This window comes from Syngnathus typhle, linkage group LG13, assembly GCF_033458585.1.
Source record: "Syngnathus typhle isolate RoL2023-S1 ecotype Sweden linkage group LG13, RoL_Styp_1.0, whole genome shotgun sequence".
NCBI lineage: Eukaryota > Metazoa > Chordata > Actinopteri > Syngnathiformes > Syngnathidae > Syngnathus > Syngnathus typhle.
In genome coordinates, this window is record NC_083750.1 from 12170784 (window position 1) to 12189139 (window position 18356).

Here is an 18356-nt window from a genome sequence, read left to right on the forward strand (position 1 = left end):
TGCTTCCTGAACGATCCAAAGCACAGGACTGTAACTTTTCTGACATTTATTTCACGTCATTGAAGCCCTTTGGTCGGAGAGGATGTACAATATGGATCATTCGTCTACGGTTCTATTTTGTGTCTGCAAAATAGACATGTCCTGTCGACGTAAAGCATTTTTTTTTAAAGTAAGTTTCCTAATACAAAAGTGGGTACATATGGGAAAAAAAGATGCTATAAAACATTGATGGCCAATGGTATATACAAACTTTCCCAATGTTTATAATCTGTGTTAATAAAGTGATATTCACAATCCACAACCCCGTCCGCAGGGGAACTTGAATTGATCTCTTCAAATTTGAATGCACATGCAATTTGCATGTTTCACATGAAACTTAGTGTTTCACGTTTGTGTAAATTCTACCCGCAAGCCCCAAACAAGTGTACACAGTGGAATAGTATCCAAGAATATCAATTTCATTTTACAATGCTATTTTAAATAGGCATTAAATACACAGGAGCAAAGCCTCCATATCTTAGAACATACACTAGTTATCTTCAATGGAGGGGGTCTCGTGTCACGACCTACATGAACGTTGCTTCCAGGGAAAGTAAACCGGCGACTGCTTGGCGAAAAGGACAATAATACACACAGACTTGCCATCACTGTAGTTTGCTGTAATTCAGGTCACAGAGAGATCATAAAACAAGAACAGCAATTCATTTGTCACCTTTGCACCATAAGACACAAGTTACCTGATCTACATAATACAATACAACCATCCTTATTTCAGTAACTAATGCACCACACGCCCTCTCCTTCACACAGTTAAAACATTAACAGTACACCCAAAAATTGGAACCCCTTGTATTTCATATACAGACTTGGACTCGGGTGATGTGAACCCACAAGGCTAAGAACGTGTTGGATGCCACTTGATTGCGTCTATTTGTTTCACTGATGTTTATCGAGGACCCCAATTGCGGTTCCTCCGTAAGAAAAGGTTATCTACAGCAGGAGGCCCCCTTTTGGTCACAGCTGGGAATGTGATGTGAACTCCTCAATTCGGGAGTGGTCGGAGCAGGTTGACGATGGGCCACAGAGTAAAAATGAAATTGGCCGTTTGCTGCGGCTACAGTGGAGGACCGACCGAGGAGAGACGGATTGACGGAAAGGTGGGTGCAAACCTGCTCTCTCTCAAAACAAAATCCACATAGAAAATAAATTTGTAACGCGTAAAAGCAGCAACACAATTTCAGGTATAAGGTAAAAATAAATGGGCGATAACGACGCACTTTCAGACGGGGTCTAATTCATTTGAGAATGGGGGGGGGTCAATCCTCTGAGCTAGATGATGAGTCAGAGTCCTTCTGTGCGAGGATGACGTCATCTAACAGGGCCTCTTGATCTGAGCTGTCATAGTCTCCTTGGGAAAGGCTGTCACCAGCCTCAATTTTAACATCAAAGTCCGAACTGGTGAGGAAGTGTTGCGAGGTCTCCAGGTCCTCCTCGTCCATCATGTAAGCGCCATCCGAGACCAAGGTCTCCTCTTCCACTCCTTCCAGGTAAGGATTTTCAGGTGGTGGCTCTGGAGTGTGGTGGTGTTGGTGATGGTGGTGATGATGATGATGGTGGTGGTGGCGGCGGTGACGAGTTTTCTTGGGGATGTCCGAGTGTTCAGTCAGCAGTCTATGGAAGAGCGTTTCGGGCAGAAAGCCCTGCGGGAAAGAAATGTGGAACGTGAATCTTGTAGGTAGCTTCATGGTATTTGCAAAATGTTGGTTTCATATGCATGTAACTGTTGCTTAAGAATCACGAATGCCGTACGTACAGAGATGCGAACTGTTTCGGACCAATCGGGTGCGACGACTAAATCCGCATTTTCTTCTAGGTACTCTCTCAGGTCTTGCAGCATCGGACAGAATGCGGCGCCGATCTTAAGTGGAGAAGCAAAACATTTGTTAGCAGAAGATATAAACAGGTGTGAAGTTAGTGTGTTCAACCCAAGTGTACTGTATGTCTGACCTTCTTTCCTGTCCGGATGTTAATAAGCTTGACTTTCTCATTGCCTGTCAGCGCTTTATCTGCCTTCCTCCTCCTCTTTCTCTTGCTCCTGTTCACAAGAAGCTGAAGGGAAACGTACGTGAGACCCCAAAGGCCATTTTGCTCTTTGCAGACCAGAGAACAACAAAACGTCCAATGCATTGATCCTTTGTTGTACCTCTAGCATGTCCCCCTCCACTTCATATTCTGGATTCTCTTTCAGCCAGGTGGGAGGGTCCCGGTGGCGAGGAATACGCTCCAGTGGGTCAAGGAAGCCATCTGGGTCTGATAACTACAACATAGAAGAATGGCAGGCAACAAGTCAGCAGTCAGAAGGTGGTGTGGTGGTCGCACCTAAATGCTTTTTCATTAAGATGATCATTGCACCTCCAGTTCTTTGCGCCTCTTACGGCTGCTTTCGCCCCCTGACCCGTTGGGCATCAGTGCCTGCTTGGAGAAGGTCAGCTTCAGACCCTCCTCCTGGTAAAGTGACAGAGATGTATTGAGCCATAATAAACACCACCGAAAAACTCACAAATAAATAAATACTGATCGGAAATGAAAAACCAAAAGAGATTTGAGTTTTTGGGCTAGTTGGATAATGTCAACTTACAAAGTTGAACATGTTCTGTAGAAAAAACAAACAACGGCCTGATGATAATCAGGATGCTACACAAAGCGAGACCCTAAAGGTTAAGTGCACAATGACCTTGAGGAGTTTGACAGTGAATTCTCCATCCTCTCCTTCTCCTCCAGGCACGCCGATGGCTTTGCGGCCCGCCCGAGCATAAGCCATTTCGTCTCCCTGCAGCTCGGAGCTTTGGTTGATGTGAGTTTCCGGCACGTAGCGCCGCCCTGACGGCCACTGCCCGGTGAGCACCAGTGTGCACAAATTATCCAGACGGTTGATCAACACACGGTCCTGAGTTTGAATGAAAGACAGTCATTAAACATCAAAGCTGGAACTTTCCGAGTCATTTGAAGGCAAACTCCAAGATGTTTTCCTACCAAATAATTCAAATTCCATGGTTGGATTATTTTTTGGTCCATATTTACCTTGGGCCAGTCTACTCTGATAGGATCCGCAGGCGGAATGCCATCCTGAGACAAGGCCATTGAGAGTAAACTGTTTTCTTCATCTACATCACACGTCTTCGCACCTAGAAGAAAACCAAGAGCGACGTCTTAATGAGTCCAACCGTGCATTGTTCTTGTCCAATCCCAACTGACCTCCACCCGCTTCTTCTTCACTATCTCCGCTGTCATCGCTGCTGCCCGATCGATCAGATGACGACGAACCTGACTCGGAGTCCGAATCCGAATCGGACCCACCCTCTTCACCTCCTTTGCTTGCTCCCTTGTTCTTGTTCTTCTTGAAGCTCCAGCTTTGTCCTCGTGCCTTGCCGTCATGGTGAGTCAAGGGAGTGCTTTGCAGGGGAGCGTTGACTTCACCACCGAGCAAACTAACGTCCATTTCTCGTCCGTCCTCCTTCGCAACCGGCACCTCCGCAATGGACTTTGGCTGGTTGAGGTGCACGACGGGTTGCGGTTGGGGTGGAGGCGCGGCTTGCTGGTTCCGAATGAATTCATCTCGGGCCGCGGTGAATGTGAACTGCGGGTCCGGGAAGACCGACTGTTCGGTGCGGCTGACGCCGTGCAGCGCTGTGCCGAGCATCAGCTGACGGTCGTGCTCCGGGATGCTCCACCAGGTGGGCAGCTCGGAGGTGCGGGGTGCCAGCAGCAGACGCTCTTCCAGGGAGGGGTGCGGAAGGACTCGTTCCCGGAGGCGACGGAGGAGGCTGATGCGATACAGTGTGCGGGAAGCCCGCTCCTCTGTGATGGGGGCCACAGTCTGGGGAAGCGGTGACAAATCTAGGGAACGTACATACTGCCGTTACATTTTGGCAGTGCCTCTGCAATAAATGTTCATGTATGAGTATGGGGGCGGCTGCAGTTACCCTCCTCCCGGCCAGGACGCAGATGGCACACTCTCCGGCACATGGCCACAAAAGAGCGGAAGTAGCGGCTAAGGCTTTCATCCGTTTTTTTATCCAGGCGTGCAAAGGTGCGGAATTGCGCCCATTCATAGTCTGGTTCTTGGCCTTCAACAACGCCAGGCTCCTTTTTCATTCTTTCTACACCAAAGGTTGAGACGACTCGGTAGAAGTCACATTCTTCTCTGCGCGTCCACCTGCGGAGAGGCAAATCGACTCGTGACGTCCATCCAAGTGAAATTCAGTCGTGTCGTCGTGCGAACCAACGTGCATTTTTGAAGAAGGGACATTTCAAATCTGCATACCTTTGTTGTCGCTCCTGGCGTGCGATCTCTTTCAGCTTGCTGGCCTGCTCGCATCTCCTGCGTCTGCGATCGCCCTTGGCCTCCGCTTCAATTTTCAGCTGCTCCTGCCTGTAGCTGCGCTGGTAAGCTGTGACCAACCGCCGTAAGCGTGCGGTGAGCGAGGAACTCGAGGGCCAATCGCAGCCGCTCTGGTTCTGGTTCGAAACACTTTCTGTGATCACTGCGACCGCCTTGTCTTCAACGCAGATGTCCTCCTCCATCTTCATACCGTCAGACTGCCGGAAGGAATAATGAAATGACAATGTCAGACACTTCATTGTCAAAGCATTTCACAGCAATCTCAGAGGCATACCTCATCGTAAGAGTCTTTGGGGAGTCTTGATGCAGGCTTAAACTCTGGGTCCTCTGAGTATTTATCATAGTCAGCTCTGAGTAACACAAACGAGTTAATCAACAAGTCATAAGCGTGCGTCATAAGTCGTAAGCACATGTCACGACTCACTCATCTCCCAGCTCGCCATCAGCAGTGTGCTGCTCGGCATCGATGGCCTTGTCGTCCGGGCGGCCCACTCTCTCCAGGAAACAGAGACGTGGATCGGCGCGCATGGTTGTGTACATCTCATAGCCTAGAAACAAAGTGACCGCTTTCATCCCATCCCATGCTAGCAGCAGTGGTAAGTTTGGCCACCAAAGATTCTCCACAGCATTCTTACCATGTTTAAAGACGCCAGCCAGCAGAGAGCGATCCGCCTCACCGTCCCACCATGTTGTGGGTACCTCTTGCTGCTCCATCTCTGGCATCCAGATATCCACATCTCTGAAAAGTAACATTATGTATTGTAAGATTAGATTCTGCTGTGAGCAAAAATATTATCATTGCATATTAAAACGAGAGTGCCAAAACATCCTCTTTTAAAAATATTTGGGGAAATAAAAAGGTTTCTCCATTGAACGCAATGGCCTTATTTTTTAACAGAATATAGGCTATTTCAATCAATAAATGTGCAAGTCAATAAGTAAATGGTAGCAATCCTCCCCCCCCCCCCCCCATGCGACTGGACTCATTAACTTGGCTTGTTCGCCTACCTCTGTAAGCAGTAATCATATTGCGCCCTTTACGAATGATTTCTTTTACCTAATGTCAGCCCCTTTTAGGACAGACTCGGCATGTTCCCCAATCACTTCCTGTTTCAGATAGTACAGCATGCGCACCCGGAGCAACACCCTATGAGAGAAGAGACGCGGAATAGAAACAGGCCGAAAGTACACATTTGCGGCAAAAACAACTTTGGTGGGCCACCAACTTGTTGCACTGGTGTTTGAGATGCTTGCGGTAACTGTCATCCAGCAGCAGCGTGTCTGGGTTGTACTTGCGGATCCATTCCACCTTCTGCACATCAAATGTGCTCTGAGCTTTTACCCTCTTCCCCTTTCTACCTCTGGGGACTGGGATGGAAAGGCCTGAGAGAAACAAAAGTCAACTCAACCAAGGAGAGAATTTCCCTGACTCCAAAACAGAAAGCCACTTTTCTGATGAAACTTTTAAGCCACCATCGTTTTCCTACCAGAGTGGTTGAGCAGTGTTTGGGGTTCACGTCCGTTCTCCGGTGGAGTGATGAGTTCCCAGATGAAACTCTTAATGTTCTCATCGCCGCGATAGTGAAGAAGACAAAATACCAGGATGACACGGCAGATTGTCTCCACATCGCGCTCGCTCAGACGCCGCTTGCATCGGGCGTGAGAGAGAATGTCCCTCCAGCGGCCCCAACTGGGGGGTAAAAAAATAATTGTGTCAACAAGCGGGTCACAATGATCATTAATGTCATAATAAAGCACAATATAATATAAGGAAGCCAACCCATAGACAAGCAGATGTTTTTCCACGCGGAAACAGTCAGTGCGACCGTAGCCAACTCCAGTATGGCGATCGGCACGTCGGGCAGAGCGAGAGTGTCTGGAATTGACAGGTGGGTACTCTTCGTCACTGTCGGCATCGGTTAGCTCGGCACCTTCTCCTCGCAGAGTGGAATATTGCCGGGTCTGCTTGCGCACTCTGGGAGTGTCAATGACGAGGGTGTTCTAAGGGGTGAAAGAAACAATGACGCGTTACTCCCAGCAAGTTGAGGGAAAATGCAAAACAATTTTCCCAATCAGTTGACCTTTCTGTTGAGGGTGTCCATGTCGATGTCAGCTTTCTTGGCCCACTTTTCCCAGAATTCCGGGTCGTCGAGGGCAATGTCATTTCGGTTCTCGGAGGCCACAAAGCTGGCCTTTGAGAAGGTGGAGCCCTTGCCCTCACTCTCGATGGTGATGGTGGTGGCTCTGCGCTGGAGGATCTGGTCAATGTCTTCCTCACAGAAGCGGCTACCCTCGTCGTTCTCGTCCATGATGGCGGCGTAAGCGCCTTTCCTCAGCAAGTCTTCGATCTCCTTCTTCGAAAACTGCTGGATCTGGTGGAAGTCACGACAAACATTTTGGGAAAAAAGTCATCCACAATGGAAATTGTCGGTGATTTTCTTCTTACCCCGTTCACATTACTGTCTTTATTGCCACTCATGCTTTGCAGGACGGCACGGTCCAGACCCAGCTTTAGACTGGCTTTGTCCAACATTTCTCTCTCGTAGGAATTCCTCGTGATTAGACGGTAGACTTTGACTGCCTTTGACTGGCCAATACGATGACACCGGGCTTGTGCCTGAGGAGGTTTTTTTATTATGGTGTCGATCCGTAAAAGGGAAAAGCGGTCATGTTGGGCTGAACAGCAGTTGAATATGTACCTGCAGGTCGTTTTGAGGGTTCCAGTCCGAGTCAAATATGACGCAGGTGTCAGCCGCGGTGAGGTTGATACCCAAGCCGCCAGCTCGGGTACACAGCAGAAAGACAAAGCGGTCCGAGTCCGGCTTGCTAAAGCGGTCGATGGCGGCCTGTCGTAAATTGCCGCGTACTCTGCCGTCAATCCGCTCATACAGGTATCTGGAAAGATTTGGGAAAAACAAGAACTTGAAAAGAGACGTACGACAAGCGGAGGGGGAAAAAAAGGCAAAGCCTCGCACCTCTTGTTGATGAGGTAGTCCTCCAGAATGTCTAAGCAGCGCACCATTTGGGAGAAGATAAGGACTTTGTGACCACCAGCCTTGAGCCGTGGCAGAAGCTTGTCCAGCAAGACGAGTTTTCCGGCTGACCGGATTAAGGCCTGCAAATGGAAGTCTGGAGCCAGAGGGTCATATACTTGCCGCAACTCTGCTACAATCTTCTCCTCCGCACCTTGTTCAAAAAGACATGACGTCATTGGATGAAAGGGATTTCAAGTATGATTTCAAGTTTATACGTCGTAAAAAGTATTTTTCATTTTCACATTTGTATTAAAAGCGAGAACGAAGAGCATGTTTTATTACCGTTGATGAGGTAAGGGTGGTTGCAGCACTTGCGCAGTTCCATCATCGTGTTGAGCAGATTGGGGACATTGCTGTTACTGTTTGCTCCTAAACTGAGAAAACTGAAGTTCCTCTCCAAGATGGCCCGGTAGTACTTTTTCTGAATGTCCGTCAACTCAACCTTAGAGGAATGCAAAAGGTACGCTGAGACTGTTTTATCATGAAAAAATGATCATTGTGCATTAAGAACATTGATTAACCTCAATGATTGTCTCTTGTTTGGGTGCCAAATTCTTCTCGACGTCCTCTTTGAGCCTTCGCAACATCATCGGCTTCAATATAGCCTGCAGCTTCTGAACCTGAGGGGTTCCAAAAAAAAATAGAACATGCTCAGTCACAGCCCAATTTAAAAGATCTAATATGAAGTTATTAGGACAACTATGGCTTATACTTTTATCGTCACAAGAATAGTATCATCTATCAAGTATTTTGCACCTGCTCCTCGGTTTTGAGGTCTCCGAATTCCCGAAGAAATTCAATTTCAGAGGGGAACTGTGCCGGCTCCAGGAAGTGAAGCAAACTGAAGAGTTCCTCCACAGTATTCTGCAGAGGAGTTCCAGTCAACAGCACCTTGTGCTCCTAGGGGCAAAAACAACAAGGTGACTTCCAAATCAGCATGGTAGGGTTTCATGATTCGACGCGAGCCAACTCACCATTTCCAACATTTTCAAGCTGTCCAACAGCTTGCAGTTGCGATTCTTGAGGCGATGCGCTTCATCGATGATCACGCAACGCCAGGATATCTCCCTCAGCTCGGGGCAGTCGGACAGCACCATTTCAAAAGTTGTGATCAGCGCATCAAATTTGTACGCGCCCGGGATCAAATGCTCCTGTGCACAAAACGACGACATCGATTAGAAAGAGACAATTCCGATCCAGTCGGTTCCCGTCGAGCCTACCTTGTCGTCTTTACTGTACATCTCGTACTGTTGGATCATCTGCCTGCTGGCCAAGCTGCCGTGGTAGACGATGGCGTTCATGTCGGTCCATGTGGAGAATTCCCTCTCCCAGTTGGTGATGGTGGAAAGGGGGGCAATCACCAGGAAGGGACCCTGGATCCCAGTAGCATAAATCTCAGACAGCAGAGTGATGGACTGGATTGTTTTGCCTAGACCCATTTCATCAGCTAGGATACAGTTTTGCCTGAAACACAAGCAAGGGAGAATCGTTGAAAGAAAGAAAGATTTCAGCATTGTCATTCAGTACAATTTCCCTTAAGAATATTCTTTCAAGCTAAATATGTGCCATTATTTGGCGAATTCTTGATTTTTGAAATGATTTTATTGCCACTTATTTACAGTCAACAGTTTGTCGGTCAGTGAAATATCCAACACTGAGGTGTTGCTTGTTTTTCTGGAACAAATAAATGTTACAATACACACGAGTTTCTTACTAATGCGCACTGACAGTCACTTTTACATGGATTCAGGCTTGAACGAACGACATTCATACGTTTTTTCCAGCCTAAAAAGAACATGCGCGGTTTCGTCTCCTGTAAAAGGCGGTCGTGACATAATGACGTGATGTAGGTACCGGCGTAGAATCAGTTGAGAACAACTGCCCTGAACCGGGTCCACCCGTGTAGAGTGGCCAAATACGACTGGCATTTCGTTATATTTTGCAGACACGTCACGGCGCGATACGTACCTGTTGTACCAGTTGAAGAGCAGCCAGTTGACACCCTCCAGTTGGTATTCTCGAAGAGTGTTGCCATTCTTGTACTCTCTCGTCTCCTCCAACTTCTTCCACGAGCCAGCCTGTGGCCGCGCCTACAGTAGAGGACAGCGTAAAAAAAATATATATATAAAAAAAACCACCGCAAATGAACATACACACTGGCCATCTGTGTTTAGTCTTTTGACGAATGACTGGAGCCAATCCATGTCATTTTTTTCCTCGAACCTAAGACTGGAGGACAATAAACTCTTAACATCTACAACTTCAGTCCTTACCATTTTCTTGAGGCGAGGTTGTCGGGTTTGGATTTTCTTAAACTCTTCAACCTTGCCCTCGTCCACATCCTCATTCAACTCCCAGGTTGCATCTTCATAAGGCAGAGAGCACCACTTAACCAGGTAGTAAATCACCGGCTGAAGGCGTGGAGCAAAGAGTCGTAGTTAGTAACAATGCAAGACATCGACTTCATTCAGATGATAATTGTGTCGTTTCTTCGACCTCGCCGTTGTCTTTGTCTATACTGTGGGATACATCCAGAATCCTGTCCGCTTCCACGTAGTCGGGATTAAAGACCTCCTCCTCCTGGAGAGAACCGCAGAGGCAAAGACATTCGAGTCATTTCAATACAACAGCGGAAGTAAACAGTAGGAGGGGGAAAAAAAAGGACGTGAACCCTTGCAACACCCGTTCTCCTATCAGCCGCAATTGTTTGGACAGATGGCTTCAAGTTCTATGATCAGATAGACAACATGGAGCATCTGCGGAAGGTTTACCCACTCCATTGATCCTTGATAATGATAAACCACGTAGCGCATTAATCCCTCTTATGTCTTATGGTGGTAGAGAAGCTGTCACCCAAAAAGTACGTTTGCACTCTCACCTCATGGAAGAAATGCCTCATCTGCGCATGTTTGGTCTTGAACCTTTTGATCTTTTGATGGATCCTCTTGTCTTTCTCCAGTTGCCCCATGGTGGCCCATTCGCAGTGTAAGTATGAGCTGGAAACAAGAATGTGAAGTTGTATTCTAGTCACACACTCGAAGGCCGCATTTTGCTTGTCAAGGACGTGAGACTTACTAGTTCTTGTATTTGACAAAGAATTCCTCCAGATTGGTGTACTGGCCTGGGGAGACCTAACAAGAAAACACAATTTATTTATTTTTTTAACGTCAATTTGAAACGCAACAGTGAACGAGAAGTACATGCACAAAAGCATACCTCTTTCTTTGTTACTCGCATGGAAAGAATTTTATCTACAATGGCAGCATCCTCCTCACTTGGGTTTTCCTGCACAGATAAAAAAAAAAAAGGGAAAACTTGACATTTGAATGAAGGGAAATTCAGCATTTTCAGTCTCGTCTCAAAAGTGAAAGACTCAACACACCACAAAGAACTGCATGCCAGGCAGTCCGTCACCGTGTAAGTCAATGCCCTGGTGGATGTGGGCCGCCGCTGCCGGCGCTGCACTGATGGAGGCCACAGCCGGCGTGGTCGTCGTAACGTCGACATCCTCCTGCTCGTCCTCGTCGTCCGTTATCTTAATGTCCAGGTCCTCGGTGTACTTCTTTCTGTTCACCACCCGATTGGAGCGCCTCTTCTGGACAGAGGAATTTTTCCCATTTTCACGATTAGTCAATTTAATATTATACACATTACCTTTGCCCTTGGGGACCGTTTTCAAATGCGTGTTCTTACCATGATCAGATCTTCTTCAAGCGCAGCAGGCGAGGGAGGACTCAACTCCCCGTCTGAATGATCGGAGGATGGATTCCTTTTTCTTTTCTTTGCCCCCACAAGTGTAATAGTGCTACAAGAGGAACGAGAAGACATCAGTGACTGGTCATCCAGGGATCAAGTTGACATTTTTCCACAGTGCATCTCTTACTTTATCTTGGCTTTGCTTTTGCTCTTAATGCCACCAGCAGGTATGGTGGTGCCGCCGCAATCGCCAAGCGTCCCTCCGGCCGGCTTTGCTTTGCCTTTTTTGTCCGCTCCTCCTGCACTTTTAGATAGCGTTCCGGCAATTACAGGACTTTTCTTCTTGCTCCCTCCCCCGCTTGTCTTTTTCTTTGCCGACGTGACAACGGTCACAGTGCCTCCAATTTCCGGCGAGGTCTGCGTGGAAGGAAGTTCGTCCTGGTTGAGTACTCGAGGCAAGTTCTTCTCCCCGCGCGCTTTTGCCCTCGCTATAGCTTCGGCCACAATTCGATTTGCCTTCTCCTGCTTGCAGAGGATCTCCACGCGTCGCACAGAGGATGAATCGCCAGGGGCCTTGGTGATGCGGATAGCCTGCGTTGCCGTGGCGGTCGTGCTAGAGGGGCCCGCTGTTGAAGCGTTGACGACCTTCACCACTGAGACGGCCCCACCGGCTGTGGCCGCCCCGCTAGTCTGTATGGGCAAATGACATGATGTTGCTGTTCCGCTCACATGGAAAACACCTAGCTACAAAAAAAATAAAAAATTACCTGTGACTGCAGAAGCATTTTGAGAGGCACTGCAACTCTCTGCCCTCCTTGGCCTTGGGAAATCTGCAGTACCTGCGGGCTACCAGTACCGCTTGCTCCTGAAACCAACTGGTACTGAAAAGTTACAAACGTAAGTCACAAACTGCTGGTCAACCGTCACAGTAAAACAATAACTTTGACTGGCTTTGAAAAGTAGCACTGAACATATTGAATGCTTTTCATTTTTGCAAGGCTTTTACCTTGACTCCTCCTTGCTGGTTTGGCTGCTGTTGCACCTGCAACTGGATTGTGAGGACTTTGGGCTGCCCTCCTGCTTGACCTGCAGCCCGGGCCTGGGTCAAGGCTGCCAGCTGGCTTCCCTGGAGGACCAGTTTACCCCCCGGGAGCTGTCCCAGCACTAGTCTTGTTGGAGCTTGGACCTGTGGTTGACCTCCTTGAACCTGTGTGACCTGAGGTTGGGCTACAACAGTTTGACCCATTGAGGACGCGGCTCCAGCTTGTGAAGGTTGCTGGAGAACCAGGGTGATTCGTTTTGCTTCACTCCCCTAAAGTCACAAACACAGGTCATTAGTAACATTGCAATCATGAGCAAACAGGCCATCTAGCCAAGTGTGATAGCAAACCAGTTCAGCCTCGGTTGACAGTCCGACTGCAAGGAGCACTTACTGGGGTTTGGGCCTGCATGGCTGGCTGGAGTTGGACCTGGTTCTGAGCTTGGATTTGGATTTGAGCAGGCTGGCTCTGGGGCTGGACTTGCACTTGAGCTTGGGTCATCTGTGTTTGCATCTGCACTTGGACTTGCTGGCCTTGCTGGGGCATGGAGGTGAGCAGCAACTGTTTCACTGGACCATTGGGGGACTGCAGCAGCCTCTGTACACCCGCAGCGCCAACCTTGACTTGAGTTTGTCCTGCGGTCGTTTGGTTCAAGACCGCTCCTCCTTGTAGTACGCCTGGTTTGAGCGGTGAGCCAGACACCAAACGGATGACTTTGCCCCCTGTAGAACTTGTGGCTCCTGGTACAGTTTGGAGGACCTGGGCTTGCCCCTGGGGACCTTTGAGAATGACAATCTTCCCTCCCGCTTGCTGCGTGAGAGCAGCTAGCTGCTGGGGAGTGAGCTGCTGGGCGATCTGTGCGAGCTGCTGAGCGGCGGTGGTGGCGGCGGCTGAGGGGCTGGAAACAGTTAGCGGTGAGTTCAGCAGGACAGTGCTACTGCTGACCACGTTGGTGTTGCTAGCTATGGATACTGTGGCATGGGCTTGAACTTGAGGTACAGTATCAACAACAGCAGGAGCCTGGGCTACAGTGGGAAGCGTGGCTAAGGAAACAGTCTGGGCAGTCACCACTGCTGCCGTCGGCTGTGCGGGAACTGGAATGGATTCCTGTGCGGGTACGGTGGCGGTTGCGGCAGGAACACAAAGGTCAGCGTTGACTGGAAGGTCAGGCGTGGGCTCTGACTCAATCGGTGCATCCACCTGACCTAACGCCAGCTTAAGAGCCTCTTCCACTGGGTCTGACGAACCCTGAGAAAAGGAGTCGTCAGGGATAGCGTCCAGGTTGAACAGGGGCGTGTCCTCAAAGAGGTCCATTATGGGGTCTGCCATCTTGCCCCCTCCGCACAGGGAGATGGGCACAATGTTAGAGCCGCTCCGAGATGAAAGCTAAATTGTACTCATCCAGTTCTTCAAAATGTCAAAGAAAACACCTGGACAAGACAAAGAAAACAGACATTAATTAGACCAATTCAGCTTGTTTTCAACATTCGCTCTATGATGTAGATAGTGTTTTGTGATAACAATGAATATATGCATAATAAATGAGCACATCCATTGGTTTCTCCTGATTTTTATACAAGATTTTTTCAATACAACAAATATGCACACTTTCCATCAGATGCACACAATTCACGAGAACAAATAACCATCGCACACTACCATCATAGCTCCAAGTGAATTGCAACAGTAATTCACCTTAAAGTGGCCAACACAAAATCAAAAGGTCAATACATTCTCAGTTAACAAAACCCTCTGAGAGGAGCAGTACATTCTATTTCTAACGTTGAAAATACCACCAATGTGTTGTGATGATACATACAGCTGTGCTCATAAGTTGACATATCCTGGAGCATTTTAGAAATTTAGAAAAACTCTTATTTTCAAATGAAACTATTTCAGAATCGCGCAAACATTAAACACAACAAAGTCAATCATGTCATGTTCAATATTGAGGTTTAAGTAGACTACCCCCCCCCCCTCCCACAAAGGCGATACTTATCCACTATGAGCCCAACTACGTAAAGTAACAAGTAGCTCCGACTTATTCCCAAATGAAACTACAGCGTGAAATATTAAGTGATTCGGAAGAGTTGCCATTGAAATCGGGCGAGAGGAGACAGTGATGGAGATGTTGGATGCTTTCCTCTGCTCCCATTGCAGTCTGCCTCACAAACCCGTCGGTTAGCATTAGCATCTACCGTCAAGATGTACCTATTGCCAAAGCGTGTGTGCAAGCACTTGATATATTCCCTCCAAACCACGGCGTGTTCTATGTTTGGGACAGTTAACTTGGCTTCTGGCTCAATTACAAGCGACCATCAAGTCGACCGGACTCCTTCAATCTCATCAACAAACCCGACCAAACCAAAGCAACGTGCCACAATAACCATTACCCGTCAACGTTCTGACACGGGTTAGGCCGCAATACTCTTTCAGTTGATCTGCGTCCATTTCTCGGTGAAATAGCCGAAAATAACCATCGGGTCCGCTGCCCAAAGGCTCGCAGTGATAATTCGGGGCGCTAAATTTACCTTTGCATCGACACACATGGCTTTCTCCGTCTCACAACACAGTACGATTACAGGAAACGGCTAGGGAAGAGCAGGAACTAACATTCTTGCCCGAGAGCCCGTACAAAGCCTGCCTCGCGGACTCTCACAAGCTCCCATTGGTCCATTTCCTTCTGAGCCGGAAGCACGCAACATTCTCATTGGTTGTGCTACCCGTCACTCAAAAGGTGGTCGTCGTTAGGCGGGATAAGAGCGACGTTCGGTTGAGGAACAATAAATGCGGCCTAGCTGAGCTCATTTGACTGAGTGAGTGACCGTGGTACTGCGTTTTACTCTCCTCAATGCTTTTGTGAGAAGGCAAAATCCATTGAAATATTCCGTCTTTTAAAAAATAGCAAAGTTATAACAGCTAATTATACCAGCGGTCCACTTTTTGAATAGATCGTCTCTTTTGTAGCATTTTTAATAAGATGCTTGCGTTGATCGTTATAAAGAGCAAATAAAGAGCCCGTGTGATATCGAGCGATTCTTTTACGTCAGTATATAGACTTTGACTTTGATGGATCCTTCCCTACGAAATTCTGAAAATGACCTTTCGTTTTTCGGGGTACCAAGCAGTGAAACGATATTACTGTTTCAACGTTCCGTGATTGGTCGATTGGCTCCCCCTAGTGACGGAACACTGCCATTACGGTGGGACCAATGTCTCATCTAGTAATAGTACTGTTGTTGTAGAATAATATGACAAATATGATAGTCCTTCAAATAATTTAAGGCTTCTCCTTAAATATTTACCATTAAATGTGGGCTCATATGCGGATGAATGAGAGGGAGACAGCGATTGTGATGACAAAGCAGGCAAGCGTAAGTGACTGACTACATGTGACGGTCCTCTCTTTATCAGCGGCAGCCCTGCAGAGACCAACCTTGCCGCTCGCCAATGGCTCCATCTGTCTGCGGCCCTGCAAGAAGGATATTGGCGTTTCACCGTACTGGCTCTCTGCGTGACCCATGCTGCACTGCGAGGTGCACGCCAACGCCAGCTCTGCTGGTGGGAGCTATATTTACAAACAGCTGCTGTGGCAATGGCTACAGTACCACGAGAAAGAGGCATCATAATATTTAGTCTGATCTGTGATTTGTTTATTGACACACAGATAACATTTCATCACGACATATACGCTAGATTAAAAGGACCCCAACTAGTATATTTTAATATAAGTTTGTCATAAAGATTTTTGTGTAGGTAAACATCTGATGCAGGCATAAATAGGCTTAGCAATGCAAGATAGCCATAACAGCATTTATTTAAACATTTAATAATGATTGAAAAAAAGATCAATCGCAAAGAAGCCCACAATGCACGGGGGTTACTTTCAACTTTTTGCTCGCAACTGCAATATCAGTCATACCAACTCAATAAATAGCAAAACAACACCTGTTCTATTTTGTCGTCAGGACGGAAGAGTTTTGCTTTCTGGAACATTGCAGGAAGAAGGCAAAGAACGTCTTCGCAACTCCAACCAAATCCCTTCTCTCACCATTACACTCATTTGGCTTCCAGCTTGCTCACAAGGGGAAGACCAAGAACCCAGAGAAGGTGGAGTATTTCCAGCCTCCCATGAGGTTCCCCCTCTCAAGTCGAAGGTAAGCCTTGTCCCCTTTCTCCATGATCACCAGACCAGCATTTGTGGCGGCTTCCCTGGTCACATCCTGGTCCCCGGCGAAAGCGGAAATCATCGGCCAGCCGTTCACCATCAAGCTGACCTGGAGGAAATCAGTCCATGCTGAAGCTCAGCAGCTACATGACAGCTGAGAGCGACTTACCTGAATGGTCTGTCTGTTGTAAGCTTTCACAACATGAAAGTTAAAGCTGTAAACACCTCTCCTCGGTGCAAGGAAGATGCTGCTCTCTTGATCAAAATGACTGCCCACATTCACCAAGATCTGAAAGGAAGGGTCAGAAAACACTGCCTGACTTGTCTTAACAAGTTACAAAATATTACACATATTCAGTGAGAAAAAAAAAAAAATCATAAAATATCACAGTTAATCAACAACCTGTAACATTTTAGGAAATAAACCTTGTCAATAAAATTGTGACTTATTTTTATTATTTACTATATATAAATAATGTGGTCAAATTAAGAGACCATTTTTGGGTTGGGATTGTTTGACACTAATGACAAAAGAAAGTGGTAAAAGAGTCATATCCAAATTATTTGTATTTCATGAGTGTGTTAAGATTGGCTGGGATTTTTTAAAAGGGTAAAAAAAAAAAAAAGCCCACCCTCATGCATTACTTTCACGTCGCTAAATTTAGCATGCACACTTACATTATCAAAATAGATGATCATTGTGCGATTGCTCATATCCGTAGGCTCGTGGTTGGTCTGGCGGCTGGCGGAGAAAGCCACTCGGCCGCTGCCCGAGCGAACCGACATGCCCAGGGCGTTCCCGGCGGGTTCCGATGAGGGTGTGGAGTCACATACCACTAAACATTTTCCCTCAAGAATGATGGGTTCGGTGTCGTTCTGCCCGTTGGCCCATGGTGGCTCCCACAATAGCATCACAACCAACATTATGGGATGCATGACTGATTCTTGTCTGCTTAGCCAATTCTTGTTGATCGTTAAAACAACACCCAGCGAGCGACCCGTCACACTTCGCGGTTGTTCATTCCTCGTCGAGTTTCTTGCGTGCCAGTCCAAAGTCCCAAATGGCCGTGTCAGAAGGCCTCAGCAGAACAGTGACGACGAGACCTCTGCTCCCTTCAAGTTGACTTCCTCAGCAAAAAACTGTCAAGGCAGTTGAAAAGTATCTGGGGATGAGGAGAGTTTGACAAGATGAGCAAAGTCTTGATGGCAAAGGTTGCGAAAGATGGAACACAAGCAGAAGGATGCAAGAGTAAAGGTTGCAGAAAAAAGAGGGGGTGGAGGAACAATTCCACTGAGTGACCATCTGTCTTCTACACGTTGCTCCTTCCCACCTAACGCCGTTCGCTCAACATGCATTTCCTCACATGGCGCAAAACGCATTCTCACTTGTTTCACAGCGCAAAGCTAAATATGGGCCGTGCATTTTTCATTTCTCTCCAAGCTTTGACCATTAGAACTTGTATTTCTAAAGACCTCAAGAGGCTCTCAAGTTCAAACACATGCTGTGCTTGTTTTCATCATTGAAAACGATGAGAAACAAAATATTAGAAACGTTATTATTCAACACATTATAAATTAATAAAAAAAAAAAAAGAGCGTCACCTGTGTCCCTCTGAGAAATCTGGTATACTCCAAGCTGCGGGATAACGTGGACAAATAGATTTGTTCTTCCTCGTCCTTCTTCACATCATTCCACACAGCAGTCAGATCTGAGCCAAGACAGATATGTGATCATCTCTCTTTTTGTTCATCTCTATCTCGCTGTGCCACCCCCACTTTACCTCCGCCTCTCTCATTCTCCATGCTCCATCCGCCCACCACCACCACCACCACAGTGAAATTTCAAAAATATCAAAGTCATTGAACACCAAGGCCATTTCAATGGAACCACTTGAGTGGTTAAGTGTGTCTAAAGCTCTCTCACATAGAAAACAACAATAATTCTTAATGGGACCTTTTGTCAATTTAGTACTGTAATGTCTCAAAAGTCAAAACATCATCATACACGATGCCTA

At 47.2% G+C, this 18356-nt stretch overlaps 2 protein-coding genes and 1 long non-coding RNA gene across 9 annotated transcripts; 1 reads left to right on the forward strand and 2 right to left on the reverse strand.

Moving 5' to 3' along the window:
• Positions 1-638: 638 nt before the first annotated feature.
• Positions 639-14839, reverse strand: chd8 (chromodomain helicase DNA binding protein 8). Of its 2 annotated transcripts, XM_061296240.1 has the most exons (40): positions 14705-14839; positions 12567-13603; positions 12140-12445; positions 11901-12014; positions 11650-11823; positions 11321-11550; positions 11131-11242; positions 10820-11032; positions 10654-10722; positions 10513-10568; positions 10316-10433; positions 9934-10017; positions 9711-9848; positions 9406-9527; positions 8658-8901; positions 8412-8588; positions 8194-8337; positions 7959-8057; positions 7720-7879; positions 7378-7588; positions 7102-7297; positions 6849-7019; positions 6484-6774; positions 6183-6403; positions 5890-6092; positions 5629-5785; positions 5460-5549; positions 5038-5141; positions 4827-4950; positions 4677-4752; positions 4325-4599; positions 3984-4216; positions 3256-3897; positions 3082-3185; positions 2735-2947; positions 2413-2505; positions 2204-2317; positions 2008-2109; positions 1814-1918; positions 639-1700 (listed from the first exon to the last, which is right to left on the reverse strand). In XM_061296240.1, the coding sequence occupies exons 2-40, from the start codon at positions 13500-13502 to the stop codon at positions 1317-1319; spliced, it is 7605 nt and encodes a 2534-aa protein (XP_061152224.1). In that variant the 5' UTR covers positions 13503-13603; positions 14705-14839; the 3' UTR covers positions 639-1316. The 2 variants fall into 2 exon arrangements, with proteins under 2 accessions (XP_061152224.1, XP_061152223.1); XM_061296239.1 differs by having other exon boundaries at positions 11321-11823.
• LOC133166212 (uncharacterized) lies at positions 14830-16780 on the forward strand. Of its 6 annotated transcripts, none has more exons than XR_009717714.1 (4): positions 14830-14989; positions 15588-15734; positions 16142-16283; positions 16364-16780. It is a non-coding gene; the product is annotated as an uncharacterized LOC133166212 (long non-coding RNA). The 6 variants fall into 6 exon arrangements; XR_009717717.1 differs by having other exon boundaries at positions 16175-16283; XR_009717712.1 differs by having other exon boundaries at positions 16142-16780.
• Positions 16253-18055, reverse strand: cbln12 (cerebellin 12). The gene is made up of 4 exons (XM_061296266.1): positions 17944-18055; positions 17020-17504; positions 16511-16630; positions 16253-16450 (listed from the first exon to the last, which is right to left on the reverse strand). The coding sequence occupies exons 2-4, from the start codon at positions 17275-17277 to the stop codon at positions 16253-16255; spliced, it is 576 nt and encodes a 191-aa protein (XP_061152250.1). The 5' UTR covers positions 17278-17504; positions 17944-18055.
• Between the last annotated feature and the right edge of the window lie 301 nt (positions 18056-18356).

What these genes read in the sequence shown, in the direction of transcription:
- chd8 (XM_061296239.1), bottom strand. Translation starts at nt 13,502, where the DNA reads ATGGCAGACCCCATAATGGACCTCTTTGAGGACACGCCCCTGTTCAAC. An exon ending in CCATGCAGGCCCAAACCCCA is followed by an intron (nt 12,446 to 12,566) that starts GTAAGTGCTCCT and finishes TTGTGACTTTAG; the next exon opens with GGGAGTGAAGCAAAACGAAT. An exon ending in CCAAAGACTCTTACGATGAG is followed by an intron (nt 4,600 to 4,676) that starts GTATGCCTCTGA and finishes TCCTTCCGGCAG; the next exon opens with TCTGACGGTATGAAGATGGA.
- cbln12 (XM_061296266.1), bottom strand. Translation starts at nt 17,277, where the DNA reads ATGCATCCCATAATGTTGGTTGTGATGCTATTGTGGGAGCCACCATGG. An exon ending in TGATCATCTATTTTGATAAT is followed by an intron (nt 16,631 to 17,019) that starts GTAAGTGTGCAT and finishes CCTTCCTTTCAG; the next exon opens with ATCTTGGTGAATGTGGGCAG. An exon ending in ACAACAGACAGACCATTCAG is followed by an intron (nt 16,451 to 16,510) that starts GTAAGTCGCTCT and finishes GATTTCCTCCAG; the next exon opens with GTCAGCTTGATGGTGAACGG.